We start from the raw sequence: 21,192 nt of genomic DNA, 5'->3' as shown, positions 1-21,192 counted from the left end.
CCAGGCCTGCCATGTATGTTGACAATGATCACACATGCACATTCTGATACATCTGTGAAATGCAACTCCAAAATTATTTGAAATTTATGTAAAGAAAATCCAGCCCTAACCAACTACTTTCAAAGGGAAGAGATCAAAATTACGAAGCATTCACATAATCTACACCCAAAGGAATATCGCTGACCCAAGTCTTTTGTCCAGTTTTAACACATTAACCCCTGGAGCTTTTTGTCATTTTTGCCTGAAAATCGAGTAGGAAACACAGTTTGAAAGCTATTTCTGAATAGACTTGAAAACACCAAATCCCCGGTCATCTTTCAATAACATACTGCCTAGTTGTGTTAGAAACATCGTTTTTGTTGGCTATTTGACTCGCACATGAGCAGAAGGGTAAAAGTTGGACTTCTTTTTTTTCTTTCTTTCTTTTTTTGTTGCTAAACAGAGCCATTATTTTTGTATGGAATCCACTCTTTATTCCAAATGCCCATCTTATCCTACTTTTTGCAAAGGCTCAGCTGTCTGTTTGCAGTTCATACCGATTTGCGTTAGAGCTGAGACCAGAAAGTCTAAAATCCAGATAAAAAATCAGATTCCGACCACGGGCAAATTTTGTGTAAAAAAAAAGTCGGGTCCAAAAAAAAATGAGGTTTTTCTATCTGTATTTCGTAGTGCAACTTGATATTCCAGATTATTTGGTATCATTGTAGAGCTACGTCTGTCTACCTTTCTATAATACCACCCACTTTAGTGTATCATGCATGACCATGACGCTACAGAGCTTGGCAGTAGGCTACTACCTCCTGCCCCGTAAAGTCGTCGCAAGGGGTTAATGTGTTAACACTGTATAAGTTCATGGTCAATAAACATGTACAAATGCACACAGAGACAAAATATATTATATAATACTGGATATATAAAAAACCTAGATATTTTCAGAATTTCTTTCAAAACACATAATAATAGTATTATGTACCATTCACTTTCAGCAATATCTCTACATGTATACTACAGCCAGGATGATAGCTCTATCAGCAGAACAATATTTGGTAAGGTCACACAATCTAGTAGATTACGATAATTAAAAAACAACCTACCTGAGTGCACTGCAATGTCACCATCTGTACAATAATATTGCTTTGTTACCTTCGAAAATGCTCCTTTATAAATCGATTCTTAGAATAATAAAATACAACTCCTCATGGCATTTATTTTCCCAAACTAGTCACTGAGGAAAACCTAAACAGAAATATAAAGAAGCTGATTTTTTGGGGCAAAATGTACAAAATATATCTAGTCCTGATGTCAATACTGCCATATGATCTTCTGCACAAATTATCATTACATGCCCAATTACAGTACAAATATAGCAACAGCAAGATAAAATTAGACCAGTAAGGTAATTTTGTTCTCATACTGAAGCAAAATTACAGCTTGTGAAGCATCCAAATTTGGCTCACTAATAGACAGAAAAAGAAGTCAACTTACGATGGTAATTATGTGATGACATCTTCCTTGCATTAGAATCACAGTGTATTAAGACAACACATGATGCATTCTGAGAGTAGCTAGGATTTGAAATCTTGTACTGTTAAAAAGCTATTTTTGGTCTATGCCATCCAACTCTCTTTGTCACTTGATCCAATTTCTCGGACAAGTCTGAAATGGATCAATACATCAAATGAGATTTGGAAGGAACAGTACATTACTGTAGGCGTTTGCTGCAGAAAAACAAGTAAAACACAAAAATAGATGCAGTGTTTTTTCCTCTACTCTAATCCTCATCACTATTATTATTCTTTTTGTGTTTATATTGAATACCAAAATGCAAATCTAGTTCTGGGAAGAAAAAAAAATACAAATAGGAAAAAATACAATTAAAAATCAAATATTGACTTTTCTGCTGGACTTAATTTTAATCTTCCATAATAAAAATTCCATATTCATTATTATTACAAATTACAATATGTATCACATCATTTACAACCGACCCATGATGTGTATACATGCATCACTAGAATCAATACCTTGGTAGGGCTGAGATAATAGTTTATAGAATTTGTGACAGAAAAGAAAATGAACAGTGGTCCAGTGCAAATTAATTAAAGAAATTTGAAGAAAAAAACTACGGCTGCACCAACAATCACTATGGTGTTCAGGAGAAAAAAGAAAAGAAATGATGAAAATTACTGGAAAGAAATAAAGCTGTACATTCAACTGCATACCAGATTGCTTTCTGTTAAATTTAGTCAAATTCTGTTAAGGATTTTGGCAATGAAATTATGAGATTTTTTAAATTTTAGTAATAGTGCACAAAATGTGCAGTTGATCTGTATCATTTGTACAACCCACATATCAGTGTGCTATCAAATTTGGTTGAGAAATCTTTTTAAAGTACTTTAAAGTTTTTCCCTTTTTTGCTGTTAGTGTGTTTGTGTGTTTTGGAGTTTTAGCATAGCTTTAAAAAATTTCAGTCATACTGCTACAATGTCTGCAGTGTGACAGTTTATAGCAATATTTAGCACCAAGGCATCATGCTGCAGACAAGCAGCATGATGTCCCACCAGTCACATTAATGCCTAGTGCTAAGTGAGGCAGCTGTTACAGTAGAACATGTTTTGCCAAAAACTTACGGTCTCTCAAGAGTGTTTCTTATTGCATTTTTTAAAACATTAGGGCTGGTAGGTAGGGATTGGGGGAGGTCTTTGTGTGTTTTTTTAAAATAAATATTATATACATTATATTGATTAGTATGTACTGAATATATTATGTGCTAGGCACTTCAATTAATGGGTTAAACCAACTGAATTAGGTGCACAAATCAATTTTGGGAATTTCTGTTCAAATTGATTTTTTAAAACACTATATATATTAGAATGATTAGTAGGTATAATTTATTAAGCTCAATTAGAGGCACAAATCAATTTCATTTTTTTTTTTTAAATCAACATAAACTGTAAAGACCTTGAAGAAGAATGCATTCTTCCAAATTTAGTTGAATCCTGTCAAGTTATCTTTGAGAAGAAATCTAATATTAGTAACAGCAGCCATATCTGACAGTGGATCAGCATCATTTGTATAACCTACAAAGCCATTTATGTTAGAATGCTTTCTGTCAAAATGAGACATCAAATTCTGTCTAGTTTTTTATGAGAAGTCATTAAAGGGATTTTCTATTGTTAGTAAAGATGACAATATGATGCAGGGCTCCCAGGACTCAAATAAGCATGAAAGTTTCAGGGCATGCTAAGTTTTCTGTGATGTGCCTCAATTTCTCCAAACCATACCCCTTTTGATCATGTGCATTTGCCAATGAAGTGTATGCAATAAAAAATAAATATGATCTTGCTCTCATTATAGAGCCAACCCCACCAAAAAATAACCTGGCTCAAAGGAAAATCTCAAACCCTCCCCTATCCTACCCAAACATGAAATATTCAGTCCCTTAATCTAATGATACCACCTTCTTTTTTTCATGGCAATTACTAGAGATCCCAAAGCATCATGGGATTTGGTTTAGCATACACGGGTAATTTTGGGCTGTTTTTATTTCTTGAAAATGAAGTACTTCCTTATTAGTCTTCATACAAGAAAGGCTGACTCTAATAGGAGAATAATGGGTATATAGTGTTGTTTGGTTTGTTTTGGTGATTTACAGCACAGAATCACAAGCAGGCCATCTCTGGCAGAATCAAAAAGAATAAAGTGCCCTGCCTATGGACATAAAATGGTAGGATCTCATGGTTCAATTTGAACCAGGACACCTTCTGTCAAAAGTCTGCCAAGCTAACCACTGCATCACCATGGCTCCATTAGAGTGGTGTACCCAGCATGCACTATGTAAATAGAAATGAGTGTTCCGGACAATATTAGACTCTCTATGCTTGCCTAATTGTAGAAAAAAAACTTGATTAAAATAGAAGAATGGTGTACCCATCATATACGCATAATGTAAGAAAACCATGTACCCAACAAGAGTCTTTCATTATTGATGATATCATGTCCCCATTCTGCTTTGTCTGCATTTGGAGTTAACAGGGTTGAGGTTATCAAATAAATCAGGCAAAAAAGCAGTTTCAACTGAACTGTGTCATCAGAAAAAGATAATAATCCTCTTTAAATGTTAGCTTCATGGAAATCCTTTGGATTGTCTGCGCACATATAACAGCATGGTGTCAGCAGGGAGTGTGGGTGAATCCAATGTGCCGTATATAAATATATCCTTTGAATATAGTTTCCCCTCCCCCTCCAAAGAAATTACTGCAGATGCCCATATACATCTGCCACTTATAGGTTTTACAGGAATGTAAGTGAGGTCCACTCAAAAGCTAATTTGAGAATATATTTCTTCTGAATGGTAGCAGCTGCAATTACAGGCAATACATGCGTGCATGAGGGACTTAAAAAATGTACTGTAGCGAGATTTCTCCAGCAATCACAATTACTCTGGCAAAGAACAACAGAACTCTTCTGTGCACAAATATGTTGCACGGCACTGTACTGCATGTGTACAATTCCACATGACTTTAATCAGGTTGCTTTCAGAACATAATTTCACATTTTTATCAATAGTAGCCATAAATGATAAAAAATGCAAGAATAATTCAATTTCACAAACTATGTACCAGATACAGTTTAAAAGCACCAATGGTGTGTGTGTGTGTGTGTGATTTGGATTTTTAACGTAGCTTTAACAATGTTTCAGTCATATCGCTACGATGTCTGCAGTGTGACAGTTTATAGTGATGTCTAGCACTGGGGCATCATGCCGCAGACATGTAGCATGATGTCCCACCCGGTCACATTATCCTGGCACCAAGCTGACCAGTCCTAACACAAACCTCATTGTACTGAGCGCCAAACAAGGCAGCTGTTAGTACAAAAGTATCAATGGTGAGGTGTAACTATCTAATGATGTGCATCAATGTTTTGGTTTGGCTAGGCAACTTTCTGGTGTGCATCTAAATGTACAAACAAAGTCTAGTCTGGTTGGGCTATGCCCACTTCAAAGATTTTTTTTGCTTACGTGGCACATATATACTCTAACATATTATCTAGTTTAAATAGGCAATTCTAATCTTTAACACAAAAAACAAAGTTTATTTCTGTTAAACTGGAAATCTGGCCTCACTTTCACTGTATTAATTAATTAACATTAAATTCTAAACTCCTCAACCAATTTTCAAAGATGTGGTCATACAGATAATCAGAACAAAATTTAATTATCACAAGACTGGCTCTATCCAGGCACTCTGAGATGAACTGACTTACCTCCCTTTCTCTTCTGGCTCATAACAGCACATCTTGCTGGTTGTGATAACTGCGATGTAAACTTTTATTTCTGAGTCTACACTCCCCAGAGTTCTTTTGTAATTCTGTATTTACTAAATAATGTGTTTACTATAAGTATTAAAATTAATATTAGTTTTAAACTGAAATCTTGCAAATGTCAGCACCCAAAAAAAAAGAAAAGAAAAAATTTCAGAAAAATATGTCATAATTAAGTACATAACAAAATATACAAATAAAATAATATGGCCTGTTGTTTTTTTAAATTTGTTTTATTAGTGTGAAGATACCTTTGATGAAAGATATTGAATCACATTTCACAAACCAAATTAACCCACTGAAAAAAACATAGAATAAGTCCCCAGACACTATTGAGATGTCTCGTGTGTCATTCACAACATGTGACATTTTATTTTTTAATGATCATAAGAAACATGAATTAAACGATATTAATGGCTAACAGTATCTCTCTAAATCTGATTTTTATTTATTTTTCCAAACCGCATATCTGATAATTTTCAACCAAAATGCAACAAGTTCACTTACAATTTCCAATACACATGCTCTTTCTCCTGCATACAGATAACAATCGGGTTGAGTGAGTTACAAAGACATGGAACAAAGCAGTATTTGGAAATGTAAACGTCACAAATGCAGTACCCTCCACAAGAAAATGGCTAACCTTCTTTTTACAGATCTGATATACAATATGTAACTCTTATATTAAATGAGTAAACATTAGTCTGGATCTTAACTTTAAAAGTTTTAATTATAATATTGCTTTGTAGTTAAATATTATCAGATCAGAAAATCATAAAAACTATTAATGTTGATTACCTCAATTTTAGTGTTATTGAAATTAATTTTGGGGGGATGCATGAAAATTTAGTACCAATAAATATCATTTTCTGCATGTTGCTGACTAGCAAATCCTGTATAGAGATTCCTCTAAGCAAGCTGTGCTGTTATGTCCAGCATACTAAGGGATATAACTCTTGTGAATAAAGTTCTTTAACATGAAAAGGGATATAACTTTAAATAACTTGGCTAATGTTTTCAACACGCATAAAGCAAAAATAATGAAAGGACTAATGATGCACGTTAAATCCAAAATAAAAGAATTTTCCTGTGAAATATCTGACTATGACCCTAAGGTAAAAATGTTCAGCAAGCATGTCAATGGTCTTAGCTTCATAAGTGATTCATCCAAAGTATGAAGTAAATGTATTGAGGGGTTTGGAATTTGTGTACATAAAATTACTGAAGCTAAAGCCTTAATTTTCTACAAGTGATCACGAAATCTAAATCACACACACAGACACTACTAATTTGTACCTGAAGAAAGAGTTGCTAACTGAAAATGAAATTTTGAATTAGCAAATAGGTCATTACAAAATTATAAAAAACAGTATATTTTCAGAAAAATTAGCTTGTATATTAGCCACCTAAAATTACCCATTCCTTATTGAAATAGTCAACATTCATGGGCTTTTGTCTATGGAAACTTTCATTTTCTTACGATTGTTAAGAATATAATCATTGTGTGTATGTGATTTAGATTTTTAATGTAGCTTTAACAATTTTCTAGTCATACTGCTACAATGTCTGCAGTGTGGCAGTTTAAAGTGACGTCTGGCACTGGGGCATCATGCCGCAGACATGTAATATGATATCCCACCCAGTCACATTATACTGACACCAAGCCAACCCATCCTAACACTAACCTCTTAATGCTAAGCACCTAGCAAGGCAGCTGTTAGTACCATTTTTAGAAATCTTTGGTATGACTTGGTTGGGGATTGTACCCATAACCTCTCGCATCTGGGGCAGACACTCTAACCACTAGGCCACCGGAGTGGTCAAGAATATAAATAGTGTTTTCTTAATTGTAATAATGATTACGCTATTCAATTATACTGCCAATGAAGGCAAATTAGGATTATGATTGAGATTATAGAGCTTCTGAAATCAATTATTATGATTACTATACAATTACAGTTCACACTGTAATTAATTACAACTGATTATGATTACGATACAATTACAGTTCACACTGTAATCAATTACAACTGATTATGATTACGATACAATTACAGTTCACACTGTAATCAATTACAACTGATTATGATTACGATACAATTACGGTTCACACTGTAATCAATTACAGCTGAGTATGATTACAATCACAATAGGACCCATGCATGATGGTTGGATACTATCTTCTCAATCACCAACTTTTTTCAAAATGATGGCATACAATTTTCTTCTATCACATGAAAGTTTCAGGATACAATGCATATGTAATTGTAGGGGAACAAATCCAGACATAGTAAAAAAAAATATGTGACCAGCATTTCAAAACTTCCTTGAGGACTTTGTTCCACCTTTAAGTGGTGATACAAGAGAGGGAAAGGTTTCAGCACTTGTTCCAGAGTTTATTAGAAGAACAATGCAACATCCAAATGAAAGAAAGCAAGAATAAAAAGACTCATGAGTGTACACCGAAGAGAGAAGAGGGGTAACAAAATTTGGTTACAGGGAATGCTATGTCCATGTACATACAGAATTCCAAGGAAAACATATCATGTGTAAATGCATAAAAGCTGATGTTTAAACAAATAATAAAATTCGATTGTATACCATTCAATAAAGAAATAACAATGTTGCAACATTTTTGGTAATTATTACTGCTGCTGCTGCTGCTGAAGGATGATGCTTTGTTTCTGGGGAATCAGAGACTGAATCAGGCAAAGAAGATAAAATGGGTTAATAAGATCCACCAAATGAGGATCAATACAAATCGATTAACCTTTTGTGAATTTAAGTGTTTTAAAGGTCAGCCCTATAACTCTGCTTGGTATACGGATATATAGCTTGAGAAGAGCCAAGCCTCAAAGTGGAGAATGTGAGGATTGGTGTAAAAGAGCTTACTTCTGTGTCATGATTCTTACACTGCAGCAATACCCTGAGTTGATTGATCAATATGTCAAGGAGGTCAATGATCCAAAACTTTTGAGACTACAGAGGTGCAATCAGGTAATCTAAGCTGATCATGAAAAGTATTTGTGGCATCAACCAGAAGAGCAGGAAAGCACAAACAAGCAATTAAACAATTCTTCTCCATGCTGAAAGCATCCACTGCCCAAGCTCATAAGTCTGGGATTGGGGAAACATGAAGTGGAGGCTTTTTACTGAGCTTTAATGCAAAGTCCAGTAGAGGATGTCCACAAGCATATTTTTCTTTCCTGGAATGTCATTAACTTGAATGTAATCCCATCTGACTCTGTCCAGCACATACGGTTGCTGACTTCCATGGAGATGAACTTGAATACCTCCTTGACATCTGAGGTGTTGTCCAAGGAGACCACTCCAATCAAAAACATTTCCTCAAGAGGTGGTACTAAAAAGTCAACCCTAGAAAAACTTTATATGACACGGAACCCTTGTGTGGTTTCCAGACAACCAACAGGAGAAAATGAAGAGGATATAATCAGAGTCTTCCTTAAGAAATTTAGGAATTTAAGGTTTCCAGAGGGGAGAGATTAAAGCAAGCTGAGAGGTTGTTTTTTTTGTTGGTCTGTACAGTCATCAAGAGTTCTAAGATTTGTGTATTCTTTCTGAGGGAACATGAATTTGACCAAGAAAGGTAAGGAAATTCATTCATAGGTACACAAAATCCAGATAAAGAATGAGATCAGATTTTCTCTAGATTGATCACAAGTCCTAAGCAAGTCACTACAGACCAACAGCAAGTCATGTAATAGCTTGGACTGTTTGATGCTGTTGTAAAGCAGTCGGGTGTCAAGTGCTAAGCAGAATCCACATACATGTATACCTACCTCAAGTGTACAGCTACGAGTCCCATAACTAGTGAAGGGGCACTGAGGTTAGACTGAAATTTGTCCTGTCCAATCAAAAACCAAAGTATTTTGTGTGTGGAGGGATGATTACATGTGGTGTGTGTATATGATTAGGATTTTTAACGTAGCTTTAACAATTTTTCAGTCATATCACTACGATGTCTGCAGTGTGGCAGTTTACAGTGATATCTACCACTGGGGCATCATGCTGAGACATGTAGCATGATGTCCCACCCAGTCACATTATCCTGACACCAGGCCGACCAGTCCTAACACTAACCTCTTAATGGGTAGCACCAAATGAGGCAGCTGTTAGTACCATTTTTGTAAGTCTTTGGTATGACTTGGCTGGGGATCAAACCCAAGACCTCCTGCATCTGAGGTGGATGCTCTAACCAATATGCCACAGGAGCAGTCGATTGCATGTAGTGAAACAAAATGCCAGTCAAACAGTTGGTAATGACATTTTACTTTGGAAAATTCAAATAAATTTATTTCACATTTGATACACCAATTCAAATGTTTCATTTTGATCACTGGCTTCATAGCAGTACCGTGTAGTATCTGGGATTAAATTATAATGAAGGGCTTTATAACAAGGGAAAGCTGTATGGATTAAACTCTGAATTTCATTGATATCTGAGATTTTCACATTTGCCAAGTTTCATTCTCAAACAGCTGTAAAATTACAGAGTGGACATGAAGCATTATACAAAACAAATTATTAAGCTGCGACTTTGCCATTAAAAACAAGATCCCAAATGTGGGACATATCTTTTAGTGACAACGAACAATTATTTTATTCCTAATTCTCAGACAGCTTTAAAGATATAGAGGGAAACAGAAAGTGTGATGGAAACTGACCCATGACCATGACTTCAAGATTCAACCCACAATGTGGTATGTAATACACCTACAACAACTTTCATCCCATAATCTCAAATGGATTCAAAAGTTATAAAGCAGAAGGATATGTGTGATAGACATCCAGATGGTCAGAAGTGCAGATACAATGTCCCATGCTTTCCTTCACAATGGTAAAAGTGTAAATGCAACAGTGGTCAGGTGCTGGTCAAGCAAGAACCATGCCTGTGTAACATGTGGTTAAAAGCGGATAACACAGGACAACAGAAATGCAAAACCATGAGCAGCCTTATCACAGTTTTAGCCTTATTTGTGGAGAATGCATGCAGTCTATATAGAATGGATAACACTTTCAATGAAAAGTAACAATACTGCATCTTCCTATTAAGATATACACTGGCTTACAAGTCATGTCTAGCTGCAAAGAACAAAGATCTAGATCTGCCACTGCAAAATGTGCCTGCAGAAGGAGTCTATGTTGTTGGTTCTAACTGCTCCTAACAAAGTGCACAGACCCAGATCTGCTGGCACATTATGAGATGGCAGATCTGGAGCTGTGCAGTCTGCAGTTTGACTTAAAATATAAGCAAGTATATATGGCATACATACCTGTATATAATTAGTAACAATTAAGGTCCAGTCTGAGTTGATGAAAGTTAATAAAAGTTTAAATACCAAGCAAGTGTATCACTCACTATACAACTCATCAAAGCCTTTGTTGGAATGAAGCAACATACAATTTGATTATAAACTGCCTATAACATTAATATTTATAATCACAAGTCCCACTGCAAACAACAATGATCCTGATCTGCAGTTAGACTCATAAGCGAGCATACGAGGCAAGCTTACAAATACATGTAACTCTATTAATCAATCAAATCATAAATTCAGCCCTCAGATTTATCAACTTCATCAATGGTTCCAAATGCCATTTAAACGTAAAATACATAAACCAGGATTCTGAATATATAACTATATATTGCAGTGCTTCAAAAATGTTTTACCAACCTCAAAAGTGTTTCTTCTTCCCAATAGGCCGATTAACTATTCAAAAACCATTCTGCACATCTAACAAATAAATTATATTCACAGGTTTAAAGTCTCTCTCTTGAATACGTGTTACCCATGGAGGATATGCATGATAATGTGCAAGTGTATATGAATAGTGACAGCATGACATTATAAATCAGCTTCTTTTCATGTGAAATGGAAATATAACAACTCACTTAGCCAAAAAATATCAAACATTCATTTCTGCATAATGGATCAGTGTTTTATGTGGCTCACAATGCTTCTGTCGCTGAATAGACAATGTATGAATAAAAGAGAATGCAATTTTTTTTACCATATTTAACCATGTAAGTTCTATACTGTGCACTTCACTGCTACCTCACATTATGTTGCCAGGAAACGGTATTCATTGTTTCTTTGCAATCATAGTACACTGTTGTATGAATACACTATCAACTTTCCCCAAAGCAGAGAAGTGTTCCACATAATTCATTATCTCACAAGCATCTGTGCACTGATATATTGGCCCCCCAACCCTCACCTCCATTTAACCAGCAAAATCTTTAAACACAAAAGATTAATTAACACTGCCTCAATCGCTGCAGAGAAAAGAGCTACCTGTACTGCATAATGCTTACACAGATGCAACAAAAAACTGCATCCATCTCAATCTCCTTTTTAGTCGTATGGTGTTTCATGAGCTGAATTTTCAACAAAATTCTTGCTAATTTTGGCACAACAACTAATAATTTTCGTTTCTGGGCTACCACTTAGCAAGCTGAGGAATCCACACTAGCTCAATTGGTAGAGCAGTGAAGTTATTATCCAAAGGTGCAAGGTTTGATACCTAATCCAGGCAAATATGGACCAGCTGCAATGGTGTTTAGGGGGAAGGCAATTACAGTGTAGCAACCACTTCCTAAGAGACAATATAGCGGTAGCCTATAATGTGCTGTAAGTGCAGTTAAATCCAACAAACAGACTAAGAAAGCTTTAAAGTCCAGATGAGTGCTTAATCTCTTAAAATATGAAAAGGCCCAGACTGTGTGCCATCAAACAATCTAAGTAGATATGGGGGGAACTTCAATTGACCTGTATGCCCTACCTACAAATCTTGAAGCCTTGAATGCTAGTCTTTGAGTCACAATTGTTCTAATGTTATTGTTACAATAACCTTGGACCCTCATTTATTTTTAACTGTGCCCCCTCCTAAAGGACAAGTACATGCATTTTCCAATAAGGCATAAACTTTCAGCCATCACTGGCAGGAAGAGTATTCAAACGACTAGGTTAAAAATAATTCATCATCTACAGTGTTAGAAGGCATGGCAAGGCTTGACATTAATAGTTTCCCAATTGCCTAAGGCAAGTGAAAAAAGATCAGGACAAGTGAGAGTCTAACCAGGCAAGTGAATTTCAGGCATTACTGATGAAAAAAAGATGAAAACTGTATATATTGTAAATCAAATGATGCGATAAAGTAAAGGTATATTCAACAACATTTGTATTCTACAAAATAATTACAATATTGAACAAAAGACCCACACATACACGATGCTCTTTTAGTAAAAAATTCTCATAACATTGCCATAATGGAGAGGGAATTAACCATAATAGAGAAGAGTTCTCAACAGAGTCAAGGAGACCTCACTGTGTCTGCATATATGATCCACTGTAAATTTACCCAACGTCCCAAGTTATAATTTTAAAGTGGAGAGTGTTGGCATTATGTCAAATGTGGTACAAGACTGATGAATTATTCCATTATTTACTCAAAATGAAGGCATACACCAAATGTAATCTATACTGCCATTAACTTGTCTAACTTCATCCATTCCAATCCAATAAATGCTTCTATAACAGACAGCAGGCATCAAATGTATTTATGACAACACTTTTTAAACTAAATATTTTATTTTATGCTCTGTTATTCAAACCTGGTGAGTGTAAGTACATGTAGCTCACAGAACTCTATCGAGAAAGTTCTCCATTTTCAGATCCTGCATTTGTAATTTTGAGAATCTAGTGAACGGTTTTCTATGTAGTGGATGACTGACTTTCGCATTTGGCAAAATGTTGTCATGTACTTCCATTTCCAAAAATCCCAGAGAGATTCAAATTTTCCAAATTTTCTTTCTCAAACCTTCAGTAAACCCACTTAATTTTTTTACATTAAGAACTATGTACAACTGTTGACATGTCATGCATACAAGTGAGGAGTCAATGTCATGCATATATGCATGCATGCATGCATGCATGTATGTATGTATGTGTCATGGTAATTACCGAGGTGTTGTGTTTGATGTTTAAACATTGCCGCAGGGTTAGTGTTGAACTCTTAATTACGGTTACCATGACCAGCCAGAGACCTGAAACTTGAGTTGGTGAAGGCGAACAGTTGCATCGTTTAAAGGCTTGCCCTTATTACACCTATATGTGAACGAGGTGTGTCCTTGTTCATCCCCACATTGACAGACAGTGAGAGGGACATTGTCCACTAAGTTTGACTGGATTATTCCACAACAATATCCAATCAGACCCAAATGATACCTTCTGAACTCGTAAAACAAAATTTAGTATTCGCCTAGACGGATTGCTGATCATTAGGGTTATTCAAGAAGAAGCAACTCGTAATTTGGCAGCAAAACATACAAGGTAGACTCTAAGGAAAGACAAAGCTTCAAAAAAGTCATTAAGCTATTTGCTCGATTTTGCAGAATATTACGGCAACATAATTGTAATTATATGTAATATGTACTTAATTACTACAATTGTTTTGTCTGTAGAATTACCTTTGTAGTGTTTCATTGACGTGCATATTGGAGAAATGGTCTTGAGCCTTATGTAGAGAATTATTAAATGCAAGGCAGAATTATGTAGATTTTTAGCTTGTGGTCAGAATTAATTCAGAATTAATTGTGTAATTCGCTGTTGGGTTCCTTCATGGTAAACAAGTGCATTTATTAATGCATTATGTTAGAATTTACACATGCTTGAATTGTGAATGTGGAAAATTGTTGAAGCATGTAAGACTAGTTACTATGGACGTATGCATATATCAAAGCATGGATATTTGAATATTTGCAAACTTTATGCCAGTTGTAAGGTAAAGAAATGCATCTGATTATTGTGATATTGTTTAGTATAACGGGATAAGGAAGACATAGTGGTGTGGCACAATATATTGATGTATGCATATGTTACAAAATACCTGATATGGCTTGGCTAGACTACAATAGATTCCAGTATTATTAAGGTGATGTGTTTGGTGCACCCTAGTATTTTGTAAATATACTTTCTCCTTGCATCGCGTGATGCCTACATTGCACATGCATAATACATGTTACCGTGTGCAACTATATATGTTACTTAGGGATCTTGACTGGGACATCCATTAGAGGAAAGCTCTTTGTACATTTTGCTGTCGGGTCAGATCACCATTATATTTTGCCTAGTTCGAGCCAACAAGTTGGGTGAGTTTCATTCTTTTTAGTTCAAATTAATGTTCATTTTGCAAAATACATTCAATGGTATATAATTTATATGCTTGCATTGTTTTATCTTAATTTTAGTTTAACTTAGTTTAGTTGAACTTGATGCTCTTCTATTATTTATAAGAGCTAAAATTCCTGACGATAATTATTTTTCAGTAGCTAATGTTAGTGAAGCTGATATTTTTGACATGCTAATTAAGGTGAATATTAATAATAAATCCTCTGGATTGGATGGTATTGGTCCACAAATTCTTAAAATTGCTGCACTAGTAATAACAAAGTCACTAATGCATATCATAAATTTAAGTATAATGTGTGGTAATTTTCCAGAAGTGCTGAAATGTACAAAGGTTACACCTATCTTTAAAAGAGGAGAAAAGGAGGACCCAATTCTACCTGTATTGTCAAAATTACAATGAAAAGCAAGTAGCCTTTCTGGTCTGTAAATTGGTTTAAACTTACTCTCTATTTCATAAAGCACAATCAGGATTTAGAAAGTACCACTGTGCCAAACAGAACTTACCAAATTAATTGATCTTTGGCTGAAGGAAATGGATAATGGACATTTGACTGGGATTGTTTTCCTTGACTTCAAGAAAGCCTTTGATCTTGTTGATCATGAAATTCTGCTGCAAAAGCTGAACTGTTACAGGTTTGACAATCCTTCTTTAAAGTGGTTTACATCATACCTAAACTAAAGGTCTCAACAGGTAAGCATTGGCAATATTAGCTCTCAAACTCGCACTATTTATTCAGGAGTCCCTCAAGGCTCAGTTTTGGGCCCTCTCCTCTTCCTTACCTATATCTACCATTAAATAATAAATCCACAAATACAAATTTGTTTGCAGATGATGCAACTTTGTATACATCTAGTTCTGATACTGAAATTATCCAAACAAGATTATACTCAGACCTAATTAGAGTCCAAAACTGGGCACAACAAAATAGGATGGTAATTAATGAAGGTAAAAAAAATTTTTTATGATTTTGGGGACATCACAAAAGCTACACAAGTCAGGGAACCCAAAACTATCTCTTACAATAAATAATCATCCTTTAGAAAATGTCAAACATGAAAGGCTTGTAGGTGTGTCTGTAGATAATAATTTATTATGGAATGACCATATTGATAAGCTTTGTAAAACACTGTCATCCAAAATTGCCCTTCTCGGCAGAATCAAGAAATATTTACCTATAGAAACTCGCAATCATATATTCTTCCAACAATGGATTATTGTTCTAATATATGGGGAAACTGTGCTAAATCTGAGCTTGACAGGATTTATAAACTTAAGAAACGAGCAGCACGTGTAATTTTAGATGCATCTGTTGATCATCCCTCAAAAGCATTATTTACAGAACTCAAATGGTTCACAATATATGACAGGATAGATTTTCACAAGGCAGTTCTTTTATATAAATGTCTACATGGAACTGCACCGGAGTATCTTCAGGACTTATTCAGGCCTTTTTCAACACAATACCAGTTGAGATCAATATCACATGGAAACCTTCTAGCACCAAAACCAAGAACAGAGCAATTTAAAAAGAGTTTTCAATATGCTGGTACAGTTCTGTGGAATAAGCTTCCACTACATGTAAAATCTGCTGAAAATATTAGAGTATTTTTTAAGAAAAGATATAATGAGCATGTATGTGTTTCTAAAAGATAATGGAATTTATTATTTTAATACTAAACATGTTAAAATAAACACTAATTATTGCTATCTTCATATATCGTGCATTGTTATACTCTCCTTAAGAGGGCCTCAAGGGAGAATAGTCCTTGACTAAACCCTCTATAAACAAAGCATTATTATTATTATTATTATTATTTGTTTAATTCACCAAGGGTGTATGGCTTATGTAATTTGGTAGCTAGAGATGTTACGGTTCAGATCGACTGGGATATGAGCATATGTGCAGTGATCTTGTTTGTAGGTTATTTTGTTGCTATGATAACTAATACTTAAGATGTTTGTATATATAGAGTTTTAGTATACCATATGTTTTATTTAGCCAATCAATGGTACATCATTTGTACAGTACAGAAACTCGTACATAAGGAAATATGTCAGGTGTGTTGATATTGATTCATTTGAAATGCTAAGATGTTAGTAACTCGAATGATAATCAGAAAACTAATTATTTGGAAAGTTGTTTTCTCATGTTCAGCTTACTAGGTGTGGATAACTGGGTGTGGGCTGACTAGATGTAGCTAGAAGCCACTGTAGTAGTGATGAAAGACTGCCAGAAGTGCTAACATGTGTGTGCATGGAAGGCCTCAGTGGTTAAAGTGTTGAATTTTGAATTGTATTGAACCTTAAAGTTTGAATGCATTCAGCATTAACATGTTATTGCATTTAAGTCTTTGTGAAGGGTCACTTCAACCTTTCTTCTTTTCTCCCCCCCCCCACCCCCTGCCCTGTGTTCAAACTTGAAAAAGCTAGAATTTATGACTGAGTGAGATTTAACCAAGAGCATAATTGCTAGGCTGTCCTGAGAATGTAAACATTTGAGTTACTGACCATAACTGCTTGATAGGAACGCATGTCAAATTATCATTTTCAAAGGGAAATTGATATACCCCATAGTTCCAATTCTATGCTGTCTAAATCTGACGGAAGAAATTATTATCTTGGGGAAAATTTAGGAACCGCTGCCTATAATTGGGCAGAATAAATTAAGGTGTACACTTTAAAAGCAATGAGAATTTAAAGTGACGACCTTAGTTGGAATTCTTTAGTCTTAATTTCCTGAGAGGAAAGTAGATTTGGTTCCGGGGGAAGCCTAAAGAGAAAAAGCAAGAAAGGGATCAGGTGGCTGTTTTGTGAGAAAAGACAGGGTTTAGTGATAGGATGCAGCATTAAGGTACACAATTTTCCACGTAATTTTCTATTTTTTTTATTATTGTTTTATGCAAATGTGTTTGCTATGACTAGGTTCCATATTATGTATCATTTATTCAATTTCATGGAAAAGTGTTGATGCTAGAGTTGTTATGCAATTTATTTTATTCAATTTCATGGAAAAATATTGATGCTAGAGTTGTTATGCAATTTTTTTAATTCAATTTCATGGAAATGTGTTGATGCTAGAATTGTTATGCAATTTACCTTTTAACTTTACAGTTATTAGTTCATTCAGGGAGAATTGATTTCATGTATGTATGATTTCATAGGGTTACATGAAATAAATTTCTTTGTTAGGACAATACCGATTGTCGTGAGTTAACAATAATTACCTATTTATATTTGATTTTGTAATGTTTAAATAATCCTGTAGGTTAGAGATTGCTGTGAGTTAGAATTTGTGAATTTCATGCAATAGTAATAGAACATGTAGTAGCATAGGTAAAAGAATACGGTAATGTTTGATTGATGCTCGCGTAGTAATTTATGACCTGTCGCTGTGAAGCAAGGGTATTTTTCTTACTGTACTCAGAATACACACAGTGTGTGGATAGCTAGTATGCTTCTGAGTAACAAAGTAAGTCCGTGTAGAAAGTGTTTCTAACAGATTTTGAGGTAATTTTGTCCTTTAAGGAACAGCTTTCATGGGAGAGAGACAGGACAGTCCTAAGACAGAAGTCCAAAGAAAAGAAGGATGAGATCAGAATAAAGGACTAGGAAGTCCAGGAAGCAATGAAGCATAGATAATAGGAAGTCAAGGAAATAGGAAGACGTTGATACACACACAGTCAAGGGAGGAAGGTGATCAAATTGGTTGTGGACATTGAGTTCTTTTCACCACTCGTTATGATGATGAAATAAATCCAAATTGGACACTGCTATTAAATTTTGTTGACACAATTTTGACTGAATTGGAACTGCAACGATTAATTTATTTTGATTAAATTTGTTATTTTTCTTGTCTAAGGGGGCTCGTATTGCTTTATATCTTCCCAGTATTCTCGCTCAGTTCTCTGTTGAATTTCTATTCTTTTTTCACTCCCACCAGGCTATGACATCGAGGGAGGTCATCCTCTAGATAATGCCAGCCAAATCCAATTAACTACCCTTCTTACTAAGAGGGTGACGTTACAGTGACCAAGCAGGGAAAGTGGGTGAAGAGCATCATATATGTCAAGTAAACATTGGTCATATGTATGAGAAACGTCATTATAGTGTTTGACTAGAGACAAGAGGCATGGTAGTGTTTGACTATCTAAGACAATGTCATAGAGTTATTGAATATTCCAAATAATTATCTATTTGTTCTTCATCACAGTTTTCCACTGGATCCATACTATGTACCTTTGTATTTATTTCAGTGTCCTGTTTCTCTATTTTACAATCATTAGTACCAGAGGATAATACATTTTTCATTTTCACCCACATACATGTTTGTTGTTTCTTAAATCACATTCAGTTTCAAAGGGTGTTAGCTCGATTAAGTTATAGTATAAGAATTGATACCCCGCTGTATTATGACAATTTTTTCACTATATAAGAATGTATGAGTATCTTGAATTGAACGAATGTGTGACCAAATAAATTTAATAGCCTGTTTAGTGTAAGCTGTGTGTAGTGTAAGATAAGAGGGCTAAGGAAAAAGACTGTACTGTCCTTGTGTTTTCACAGGAAGCTTTTATGGGAAGAGAGAACTCACGGTTCCATTGAGTCCTGAGTCTTCAAGAGCTGGAGATGGAATTGAGACTAGCCAAAACAGTCAAAGTCAACAGAAGTGCAGTTGTGGAGAAAAAAGTGGAGGACGAGAAGGAATTTGGAGAAACTCTGGGAGAAAGAGAAGAAATTGGGAGGAATAGAACAGAAAAAGAAGACAACAGATGAGCAGAAATACAAGGACAGGTGGAAATCAATCTCACACTGCTAATCAAGTGACGCAATAGGCTTATTAAAGAGTCGAGTGGAAGGAGTGTAATTAGAAATTTGAGTCATTTGATTACTGAATTGTTATTAAATTGTTATTCATGGAATTTCAACATTTTTTGAATAAAAATATTAACCATCTAACCGTCAGCATTGCTGACTGGGGCTCGAAGCTTTATATCTATCTTTCACTAAATTTAACTTCAAACTAGGGGCCCAGAGTGGCTGAGTGGTCTAAAGTGCTCTCCGTTACGGATCACTGCCATCTCACCTCTGTCTGCAGCGATTTGAGTCTCGGATTCAGCCAATATGGGTATGTGAGAAAGCTTGCCAGTAGCTTCTCGTGGGTCAGTGGTTCTTTCCGGGGTTTTCCCGGGTTCTTCCTCCACCAATAATACTGGCTGCCATGTATTGCCTATCGTGCTGAAAAATGGCGTTAAACACCACAACAACAACAACTTCCAATTAACTAGAGCCTGTGTGGGACTTCTATAATAGTTTAAATAAAATACTGGGAGCACCCAACCCCAACCATAACAAGCATCACAATATGTATGTCACCTCAGCACAAAAGTGGCTATTTAGCGCCTACAAAAGGTCAAGTTCAAAAAATGTAAAATTAAATTGCATAATTTTTTTTAGAAAGATGATGCAGTTCAAATAAAAAATATATAATTAAGTACAAAAAAAATAAATAAAATGTAAAGATGTTAATATTCTGTAAAATGTATACAGAATAACATAAAGTTAATACGTAATAAAGTTCTAACACTATTAAACTTATTGTATAAAACATTCCCGTAAAAATTCTCTCCTGTGGTACATCTCAGTTTCTTCAAGCAATTCAGTTCAAAATACTTGTTCACTGGGCAGAAATTGACACAGTCAACAAGAATGTGTTCCACTGTCAGGGTACATACTCCAATAGAGGTTCACCCCTTAGGAGGTATGCGCAACACCATTTAATCTCTGATATGTTCAATAAAATGGATACCCCTCACCTAAAGTGGGTTTGAAGTTTATTTGTGGAGTTTTCATTTGAAATATGCCAATTATGCTGATCTATACAACATTTCAAGTCAGTATATGTAATCACCCGTTCGGAAATTGGGGAGCTTTGGTTGCCTAATCTACCCTTTCATTACCCTTTCAGTTTGACTAAGGCAGCCAACCATACAGAAAACTTTTCCCCAGAATGCACAAGAATGTCATGTTTTTCTAATATCAGGGGTACTAATGAGTTCTCAAATTTAAGATTCTGCAAGGCTTTCAATGTAGAAAGGGAATCCAAAACGATATTTGTTTTTGAGAGGTTTCAATATACATGTAGTTTGAAGCTTCAAGTATGCAATTTCTGCACTAAACATTTAGACTTTACCCAGTAGTCAGTTTGAAATGATATGATGTTGTGTCTCCATGACAGCTAGATATATCTAACTTTGTCTCTCTCTTTTGGAATTTCTGCATACACGGAGGTATGGCTAAAATAGGAGGCTTTGATATTATTGAATGTACTTGGAAAAACAGCAGGATTTATTGAAGCCTCGTTGAATACACAAGGTCCAAAAATATTTTACGAGGTTTTGGTCGTGATGTGGGAATACAGAATTTTGCAGTATTTCCAACACTGATTTTTGATGTATAGAAGTTGGGATGAATTCATATGCCAAAAGGTAGAATGAAATTTACAAGTGTACAAGTGAAACTGGTATTTGGACCTAAACACTACATCATATGTGGCATACGAGCTGCTGTGTTGAGAGGAGTTGTGGCTTCCACAATTTCCTGGCCTGAAGCTCAGGCCTTTCTCTTGTTTGATTCATTGGATCTTCTCATTTCCAT

The 21,192-nt window shown here is 35.2% G+C and overlaps 1 protein-coding gene across 5 annotated transcripts in view; it reads right to left on the bottom strand.

Moving 5' to 3' along the window:
• LOC149776422 (histone deacetylase 5-like) overlaps positions 1 to 21,192 on the bottom strand; it is a 348,169-nt gene that overhangs the window by 315,177 nt on the left and 11,800 nt on the right. For 3 of the 5 annotated variants that reach the window (XM_089940835.1, XM_089940842.1, XM_089940836.1), the window contains exon 2: positions 1,486 to 1,656. The exons of the other annotated variants lie outside the window; for them this stretch is intronic. In XM_089940835.1, coding sequence (XP_089796961.1) covers positions 1,486 to 1,507 — 22 coding nt within the window. In that variant the 5' untranslated portion in view covers positions 1,508 to 1,656. The remainder of the gene's footprint in view (positions 1 to 1,485; positions 1,657 to 21,192) is intronic. 5 annotated transcript variants of the gene reach the window in all.

This window comes from Sinohyriopsis cumingii, chromosome 18, assembly GCF_028554795.1.
Source record: "Sinohyriopsis cumingii isolate HCF-2022 chromosome 18, ASM2855479v2, whole genome shotgun sequence".
Taxonomy (NCBI): Eukaryota; Metazoa; Mollusca; class Bivalvia; order Unionida; family Unionidae; genus Sinohyriopsis; species Sinohyriopsis cumingii.
This window is presented reverse-complemented; position numbering and strand designations above follow the sequence as displayed.